This window comes from Solanum tuberosum, unplaced genomic scaffold, assembly GCF_000226075.1.
Source record: "Solanum tuberosum cultivar DM 1-3 516 R44 unplaced genomic scaffold, SolTub_3.0 scf00012, whole genome shotgun sequence".
NCBI lineage: Eukaryota > Viridiplantae > Streptophyta > Magnoliopsida > Solanales > Solanaceae > Solanum > Solanum tuberosum.
The window spans coordinates 3,016,754-3,027,193 of NW_006238937.1; the positions used below are offsets into that span (position 1 = coordinate 3,016,754).

The 10,440-nt window shown below is 32.6% G+C and overlaps 1 protein-coding gene across 1 annotated transcript; it reads left to right on the forward strand.

Moving 5' to 3' along the window:
* Positions 1 to 3,908: 3,908 nt before the first annotated feature.
* Positions 3,909 to 5,517, forward strand: LOC107062612 (uncharacterized). Its single transcript, XM_015313464.1, has 2 exons — positions 3,909 to 4,046; positions 4,639 to 5,517. The coding sequence occupies exons 1-2, from the start codon at positions 3,909 to 3,911 to the stop codon at positions 5,515 to 5,517; spliced, it is 1,017 nt and encodes a 338-aa protein (XP_015168950.1).
* The last annotated feature ends 4,923 nt before the right edge of the window (positions 5,518 to 10,440 follow it).

Here is a 10,440-nt window from a genome sequence, read left to right on the forward strand (position 1 = left end):
TAAGACTTGAGTTTTGAGTTGAGTAAAGAGTAAAGTTTGAAGTGCGTTTCTTCAAAAGAGTATATCGGGACTATGTCTTCCGAAAGAGTAAATGTTTTCACATTTAAACAAGAGAGGAAACTGAGATTTTCAAAAGAGCCTCTGAGCTAGTTTTTCAGTAAAGAGGAAACTATGATTTCCAAGAGGGCTTTTAAGCTAAATTTTGAGTAATTATCTCAAACCAAAGAAAGAGTTTTGTTTTTACAAACATATGAGCTAAGTATATTTTGGGAGTAGTATTGAGCACCGACATGGGGATGCGAGTTCAGATAACTCAAGTCTCCATAAACCATGTAACCATCATGGGTAGTAAAGGATCATACTTTTTAGATGACTCATTAAGATGCTTTTAGCATAGACTAGTGGATCCACTTAGTGAGTTAGGTTCTATACCCCCGGCAAGGTATAGGACGGTCCTTGGCAGCATGAGGTAAAACGGTGTCTCACCACTTAGGCTCATAGTGGTGGTTGTCGGTTAGAGAATCTCCCACAAAGTTATATTGTATTTTTATATACATACTGAGTATTATTGTATTTTTTAATACATTGAGTTTCTATCTACATTTTTACAGCTTTTCATATATATTGCATATTTTACTGTTGCATTATCCTTGAGTATTTCGAGTTAAGTATCTTATACTTGAGTACTTCTGAGTTGAGTAAGTTTGAGTAGTTTTGAGTATCCTTGAGGATACCTATGAATTGAATATCTTATCATTGAGTTGAGCTATGTTTCTTTGAGTTGAGTGAGTTGAGAAGAGGTAAGTATGTTTCCTTTTATCAAAGTTCAAGCTTATGTTTATGCTTTAGAATTCCTCTTACATGCTCGTACATTCTACGTACTGAGCCATTTGGCCTACATCTTCTCATGATGCATACACAGGTATTCAGGGTCATCAATAGGAGCTTCGTTGATACATCCGGAAGTTCGAGTTAGCTATGTTGAGCCTCATTGTTTTCGGAGGATTTCATTTACTTTTCAGTTTAGTCAGGATGTCGTGGGTCTTGTCCCGACTTCCATCTTTAATAGTTAGATGCTTCATAGATAGTCGGTATAGTGGAGAAGTTTGTATCATTTATTTTGTTAATGTTTAAAGACTTAAGTTGCCTATTTTATGGCGAGTTTAAAATATTATTTTTATTCTAAGTTGTTCATTTGAGTTAAAGTTTTGAAAAGTTAGGTTTATTGAATTTTATTCATTTTTTAAGCCTTTGCATGCTTAAGTTAGTCTTCCGCTTGTAGTCAGCCTCTTTAATAGTTAGATGCTTCATAGATAGTCGGTATAGTGGAGAAGTTTGTATCATTTATTTTGTTAATGTTTAAAGACTTAAGTTGCCTATTTTATGGCGAGTTGAATATTATTTTTATATTCAGAGTTTTTCATTTGAGTTAAAGTTTTGTATTTCAGTTTTATGAATTTTTATTTAGTTTTTAAGCTTTTGTATGCTTAAGTTAGTCTTCCGATTGTAGTCAGCCAGGATGTGGATTCGCTTGGGGACCAACAATGGTTCTCGACTGCCGGTCACGTCCATGGTGTAGTCTTGGGTCGTGACACAAGTCTTAGAAGAATGAACTTCTAACCATTTCCACGACTTGTAGGCATTAGTACAAGTTATAGTAACCTCTCATAAAAGTCAATATACTGAAAATTCCCAAACCTGAAGTCTGAATTCATGAGACTAACTACGATTCATAGTTCCTTGTACGAGTCATACTGGTTGCTTGTACTTAACATCCCGAAGTTCTGAATTATTGAAGTTTTATGGCTTGTTTCTACGAGCCTCTCCACAACCCGTAGATTCAACCACGACATGTATAGACTCCTCGTAGTCACAGAACCAAAATTCTGAAATCCTAAGTATCAATTACGAATCCTTTCCATGAGCGATAAAAACTTATACAACCTGTAACACACACTTGCAAACCACAAAAATCTGCAGTCTTTTGATCTTTTCTACTGCACCTTTCCCTGATATGCACTAAAGGACTTTCGAGGTGTTGCGAATAGGTTGTCATATACTGAATTACTAGGACATTTTCATAGTGCATGTTTTATATTATTCTTTGTATTTTATGGTTATTAATTTTGCTCGGTTGGTTTATTTATACCTACTGAGTATGTCTGGTTGTACTTATACTACTTTTGCTGCATAATTTCTGATGCAGATCCTGGCATTAGCTATCCACAGATATCCTAATCTGGCAAAGGCCGACATTTATTCAGAGTTATAGGGAGCTCCTTGTGTTTGAAGACTTGGTCGATCTTCGTCTATATTTCAAGTATATCTTTCTACTTGTTAGACAATTGAATTTACTATACATGGTATTTTGTTTTGTTTTGGAAAGATCTTGTAAGAGTAACACTGATTCTTGGGATAGTTATATTTTAATATTTTTGCTTTATTATGAAAGATTCGGGCTTTTGAGGATTATTTCTATTGTTATTTAATTATTTTCGCATTTAATTTATGTTTCTGTTTATTTTTGGAAGGATTGACTTATCTGCATAGGTGTTGAGGTAGGTGACATATAGATCATAGATTTTGATTTGCAAAAAGGACAAGTAATTCATATAAAAAAAATTCATTAATAGATAACCTAAGTTCCTGGGAGGGTCAAGCACTGTAAAAGAGATTAAATTCACAAAATGACTATGAGTGTTACAACATCACCCAAAAATCTCTATCTGTTATATTTTTGGCTTTTAGTTTTTCCGTATAGTATAGTAATTTTAGGATCACTTCTCTATATCTAAGAAGGCTGTACTCATATTAATAAGTCTTTGGTGTTATAGTTGTTTTCCACATTCTAATTGAATTTAGTGATAAGTACTGTGTAAGACTTATTTTCACTTCTAATTTCATTTATATTTTATAATGTTTGTTAAATGATTGGTAAGTGAATAATTACCTTGCCAATCTGTGGTATTAGGATTTATGTAATCACGACCTCAATTTTTTGTTCATGAGAAAAATGTAATTCCTAATTGAATAAGCATGTCACTAGAATATTTTTGTTCCTATTTATTTTATTGATTTTAAAAATTGGCAAGCTAATCAATAGATGAAGATTTAGATAATCTATTGTATATCTACTTTGAAAATGAAGATTAAGGCAATATATACAAGTTATGCATAATTGCACTCACCTCCAATCTAGCTTTAAAATTATGTTGGTATCCCTCTTATGAAAGTTTTATTGCAATGATACCTCTTTAAAAGATGATTGATGGAAAAGGGAGAAACAAATCCCTTAATTAATTAAAATTTCTTTTTAAAATAAAGAACACTAAAATTGACTAAAAAAATCAAAGTAATTGACAATCATTTATATAGAAAACAAGAACTTTATAATTATTTTGTAATTCAATTCTATATGATGATATTGCCTTTTAGTTTAGTATGTTTTTCCTCTTATTTCATACAAGAACTCCTTTATTAGAATAGTTTTCATTGAAAGTATTTTTTTTCCTTGTTTCTTTTTCTATTATTTTTATTAGATTTAAAAGGCATAAATAAATTTAAAAATTAATAAAATATGTAGTGAGTATGTTTGATGATTTATATTTGTGATGATAAATTTGAGCAATTTGTATACTTTTTCAAGACTTCAATATTTTTGATAATTTTTCATTCGAAAAAAGTAGAGAGGAGGTAATTTTATGTCATCAAACTATAAGGGAGGCTTTCATAAATTGTATATCTTGAATCCGTCAGGAAATAAATTCTAGAATTTAGAAGTCAAATAACGAAAGAAATTTTCTATAAATTTGAAGATTTGTGTTGAGCATGTACTCATTCTGGTTCGAGTTTCTTGTATACATTGAGCAACAAATTATTGTATCTTTTCATTTTCTTTTGTTGTAGACATGGAATCAAAGAATTCCAATGTCGATTTAGCACTTGCAAAAGAAAAACGTGTTGAAGGTGTTAAAATCTCTCAGAAACAAAAATCTCTATTTAAGAAAGCAAATGAGCTTTTCATTTTATGTGGAATCCAAATAGCTGTAATTATTTTCTCAATCGGCCGTCAACCAATTTTATTTGGAACGCCCGATGTGGAAACGATTGTCCAACAATTTGTTGAGGCTAACCATCCAACCGCACCTCGATTTTATATGAAGATGAAAAAGAATGAAGAAGAAAAGAAGGAGAAAGGAAAATTTGTTGAAGATAATATCACACATTGACTACCGGATTTATGTCAATAATGATGTAATTAAGAGGTTCAAAAACTCTATAAATAGAGTAGTAATTGAACACTTGAAGACACACCAAAATAGAGAATCAATAGAGAGTAGAGGGAGTAATCCACAAACTATTTCTTAGTTTGTGTGAAAGTAGTGTGGAATTAATATTATTGTGAGTTGTAAGAAATAAAAGAGTGTTGAGTAGTAGTCTTTTGATACTACTAAGTTTTTCATCAATATTATTTCATTACTTATTCGGGTATGATATTTACCCCAATATAATATTTGGTGTCGTTGTTACTCTCTTCATGTTGCTATTTAATTTGGACATTATTCTGGGTGTGATTATCATTTTGTCCAACAACGTGGTATCAGAGCCATGACAAATAATAGTTTGTTGTCCTTTCAGTACCCCTGTCTCACAAGAGAAAATTATGAAAAATGGTGTCTACGAATGAAAGCCATTTTTGGCTCACAAGATGTTTGGGACATTGTAGACAAAGGGTATACAAAGCCCGTTAATGAGGAAACTTTGCCCTCAAATGAAAAGAAGGTCTTGTTAAAGACAAGAAAGAAAGATCAACAGGCCCTCACTCTTATCCATCAATGTTTGGATGATGGTATGTTTGAGAAGGTCGCTGATGCCCCCACCTCAAAAGAAGCTTGGGAGATTTTACAAAATTCTCTTCAAGTAGTTGATATAGTAAAGAATATAAAACTTCAAACTCTAAGGGCTGACTTTGAAGTTTTGAAAATGAGAGAATCTGAATCCATTTCGGATTTCTGTTCAAGATTGATGGTTGTTGTAAATCAACTAAGAAGATACGGGGAGGAAGTAGATGATGTGTGTGTGGCAGAAAAAATTCTTCGTTCTTTAACACCTAAATTTGATTATGTGGTGCGTGTTATTGAGGAGTCTAAAAACTTAGACTCTATTACGGTAGAACAATTGGAAGGTTCTTTACTAGCCCACGAAGAGAAAATGAAAAGGAGAAAAGAAGAGCCACTAGAGCAACTTCTTAAAACCCAAGCATCCTTCAAAGGATTTGAAGTTGAGAAAATTTACAAAGGAAATGGACAATGGCGAGGCCGTGGAGGCCTTGGAAGAGGAAGAAGTTACACCAACAAATTCAACAATGAAGATAAAAGTCACCAGTCATTTAGAGGTCGTGGTCGTGGTCAACGAGGAGGTAAAGGACGTGGAGCCTATCAAGGTACAAATGAAATGATGTATGACAAATCTAAAATTGAGTGTTATAACTGTCATAAAATTGGACATTACTCTTAGGAATATCGTAGTAATGTTGAAGAGATGGTTAATCGTGTTGACAACAACAAACACGAAGATAAGTCAACGTTGTTATTAACACTCAAAGAAGAAGATACAAATGATTATAGTTCATGGTATCTTGACAATGGAGCAAGCAATCATATGTGTGGCCACAAAGATAAGTTTGTGGAGATAAAGAAGACGGTGAAAGGTAACGTGTCTTTTGGAGATACCTCATAAATCCAAATTGAAGGGATAGGTACGATTTTGATATCATGTAAAGACGGTGGCCATAAATTGATTAACAATGTTTATTATGTGACAAAATTGAAAAGTAATATTTTGAGTTTGGGTCAACTTCTTGAAAAAAGGATATGATATTCATACGAAAAATATGCATCTTTGGCTTAGAGATTCAAGTAACAACTTAATTGCTAAAGTGCACATGGCAAAGAATAGGTTGCTCCCTTTGAATCTTAAAACCATCGATGCAAAGTGTTTGAAGGCTAATGTGCAAGATGACTCATGGTGTTGGCAGATGAGATTTGGGCACTTGAACTTTGAAGCGCTCAAATCAATGGAAGACAAGAACATGGTTAATGGGATACCGTCAATCAACCATCCAAATCAATTGTGTGAAGCTTGTCTTCTTGGAAAACATGCAAGGAGGAGTTTTCCAAAGAAGACTACATCAAGAACAAGTAAGCCACTTCAACTTGTACACACCGATGTGTGTGGTCCAATCGATCCACCTTCTTTTGGTAAAAGAAAATACTTATTGCTCTTTATTGATGATTTCAGTAGAAAGACTTGGGTATACTTCTTGAAGCAAAAATCTGAAGTTTTTGTTTCCTTTAACAATTTCAAAGCACTTGTAGAAAAAGAAAGTGTCTATTAAATAAAAGCATTAAGGTCCGATAGAGGAGGCGAATTCACATAAAAAGAATTTAATGACTTTTGTCAATCTCATGGAATTTGTCGCCCTCTAACGATACCTTACTCTCCCCCAACAAAATGGAGCTGCAGAAAGAAAGAACAGAACAGTTCTTAATATGACTATATGTATGTTGAAAGCTAAACATCTACCAAAAGAATTTTGGGCTGAGGCTGTTTCTTGTGCAGTTTATTTGAGCAACAGGTCTCCAACAAAAAATGTACGGGATCAAACGCCTCAAGAAGCATGGAGCGGAAGAAAGCCAAATGTCAAGCACTTGAGAATCTTTGGGAGCATAGCATATGCTCATGTTCCACATCAAGGGAGAGCTAAACTTGACGATCAGAGTGTCAAGTATGTGTTTATTGGCTATGACGCGAGTTCAAAATGCTACAAATTGTACAATCTAAGTAATAACAAGGTGGGGGTGAGTCGTAATGTTGAATTTGATGAAGAAGTATCATGGAATTGGGAGACTCCGAAAGAAAGAACATATGATTTTCTTTCATACTTTAGAGATGAAGAAGAACAGGAGACCATGACACTTGCACAGGAGGCAACCCCGCCTCCTTCACCAGCAAATGTTGCATCTCCGTCTACTCAAGAGAGTTCAAGTGAAAGACCACATAGGATGAGGAGCATCCAAGAACTCTAAGATGACACAGAAGAAATTATAAATTTTGATTTTTTGTGGTGTCTCTTTGCTGATAGTGAACCAATGAATTTTGATGAAGCTGTTATTGACAAAAGGTGGAGACAAGTCATGGAGGAGGAGATCCAGTCAATAGAGAAGAACAACACTTGGGAGTTAACGACTCTTCCCAAGGACCATCGAGTAATTGGAGTCAAATGGGTATACAAGACGAAGAAAAATGCCCATGGAGAGGTAGAGAGGTATAAGGAAAGACTTGTGGCTAAAGGCTACAAACAAAGGCATGACATCGACTATGAGGAAGTCTATGCGCCTGTTGCCCGCATGGAGACAATCCGTTGGTGCAAGCACTTGCAAAAAATCCAGTGTATCATGATCGGATCAAGCACATAGACACAAGGTATCACTTTATCCGAGAATGCATTTCCAAGAAAGAGGTAGAGCTCAAGTATGTGAAATCTCATGATCAAGTTGCGGAAATCATTACAAAGCCTCTCAAGTTTGATGATTTTCAGAGATTGAGATCAAGCCTTGGAGTAAAGAAGAAAAATAAAAATTAAAGGAGAGATTTGTGGGAATAAAATCTTGGCAGCAACTAGTTTGGCAGCCACATTTGTTGAACTTAGTTTCCACAAATGTGAAAGTTGGCAAGCCACAAATGTGAAAGTTGGCCAGCCACATTTGTGGAAGTAGGTAGTCAAAGTTTGGTAGAATTTTGGTAGAGTTTGGTAGCCAAATTTTCTGAAAATTGGCTACCACATTTATGTCATTAATGATGTAATCGAGAGGTTCAAAAACTCTATAAATAGAGTAGTAATTGAACACTTGAAGACACACTAAAATAGAGAAGCAATAGAGAGTAGAGAGAGTAATCCACAAATTATTTCTTAATTTGTGAGAAAGTAGTGTGAAATTAATATTATTGTGAGTTGTAAGAAATAAAAGAGTATTGAGTAGTAGTCTTTTGACACTATCAAGTTTTTCATCAATATTATTGCATTACTTATTTGGGTATCATATTTACCCCATTATAATATTTGGTGTCGTTGTTACTCTCTTCCTATTGCTATTTAGTTTGGACATTATTCTGGGTGTAATTATCATTTTGTCCAACACTACATAGATAATCTTTCTAGGTCCTTATGGCATACCACTCACTACTTTCTTGCAAATTTTATTCTGGGGAACTGAACCTAAGTGGAAAATATTTTTTTGTGCAATATTGCGAAAAATTTTATGGTGGTAGAGGCACAAGTATGACATAGTGTGTGAGGGATTATTTTTCAATAAAAAATGTGTGGGTGCTACTTTTTTATTTGCATTGTTATTTCTCTCTCCTACCTTTACTTAATTTTTATGAATAAAAAATTATCATGTTTGAATGATAGTGAGGGCCTTTCTCTCTCCTACTTTGCTTCTCACACTTCTTTTTCTCAATTTCTTCCCTTTAACCTTTTTTTTTTCCTTTCTAATTCTTTGTTGATTTCAGATCACTGTTTTTCAATCATGAATTTAATTTACTCAATTCTTCTTATATTATATATCTTTCTTCATTTGATAATTGGCTTGTATATTTTATTTTATATTTTTTAAACAAAATCAAGAATATGAAAAGGAAAAATCTAGGAGAAAATTATGAAATGAAAACTGAAATTTTAACCTACGAGATGACGCCTAGGTAGTCAATTAACTAAGCTATGAAAATTCCTCATTTGGTACATATATATACGTTGGATTGATTAATTTTTTCACTTATCAAACCAACCGAATCAATAAAATTAAGTTTTTTTATTTTCTCAAATTTTAAAAAAGTTTAATTGCGTATTACACTAAAATTAATTTATTTTTTACAAATATTGATGTAAATGTCACACTTCCATAAAATTATATCTAATTCAATTTATTAAAAAAGGAAAAAACTATTTTGTATATACAAATATTTATCATATAATATATTTTTCCTTTTTTTGCGTATTACAAATTGATATTTTTGTATATATATAATTTTTTACCAACAAGGGTTTTGGTGGAGTGGTAAGTACTCCTTCATCCTTAACTAAGAGGTCTCAGGTTTGAGTCTCCTTGAGTACGGAGTCGCATTTGTTAGGGAGAGCTTTACCCCCAATGTGAGATTTTTCGACGCGAATTCGAATTTAGTCGGGCTCCAATGTGGGTATCAGACACCGGATGGGAACAAATATATATATATAGAGAGAGAATTAAATAATTGTATAAAATAGTGTGGGTATTTACACCATAAGTCATAAAAAATCAAATACACTTATAATATGATTCAAATCAAACTCAAAACAATTGAGAAGATCAAAAAATCTATTAAAAAAATATTTGGTGTGGTTTATTAATATACAAATGGATAAAATAGTTCAATTTAATAAGTCAAAAAATTGATCAATCAGACTTAAATACACATACCAAATGGGAATATTAATAGTATAGTTGATTGTCTACCTAAACTTTTAGTTCGTAGGTAAAAAATTTATTCTCATTTTCTTCCATATTTTTTTATATAATTTAAAAAATAAAAAATAATATACCTGCTAATTATCAAATGAAAAAGATAAATATATGAATGACATAAAAAGAATGAGTAGATAAAATTCATTAGTCAAAGCTGATCTAAAAATTTAGAGTAAAGAAGATTTATTTTTATTTTTTAAAAGAGAAAGAAAAAAAATGAAGAATAGAACGTCTGTGGAGTAAAATGTAAGAGAAAGAATATCAATATAAAATAAGAAGAATAGGACTCACACAATTTTTTATTCATAAAAATAAGTAAAGGTTGGAGAGAAAAATAATAATATAAATAAAAAAGTAGAACTACACATTTTTTATTAAAAAGTAATCCCTCACACACCATGTTATACTTGTGCCTTTACCACCATAAATTTTTTCCAATATTGCCACTAAGCTACTACTCCATCTACATTCAAAGTACATCAGCTACTACTCTATCTACATCAAAGTACCTCATTTTTTTAATTACTTGAGCTACTATTCATTATTCTTTTTGAGGGTATCCAAAATGCTAAATACATTAATATAAAATTAGATTTGATGTACATATAATGTAATTTTTCGATGAAGAATTAAATACCCTGAAACGGCCGTAGATTCGCCTGATTATGACAATTTAGCTCTCTCGAATTCATGCTTGTAAATTTACGTGTCATTAGAAGTAGAAATTGCGATCCTTTCATTTTACTATTTGGGACACGTGTTGACGTAACTTTACCATCTCCTTTATTTGACATTCTTCAATGCTATTTTTGTTTTTCCCTCTCTCTTGCATCTTCCATGGCATCTTCCTGTCTTCTCTACTGCAAATTCCATGGCA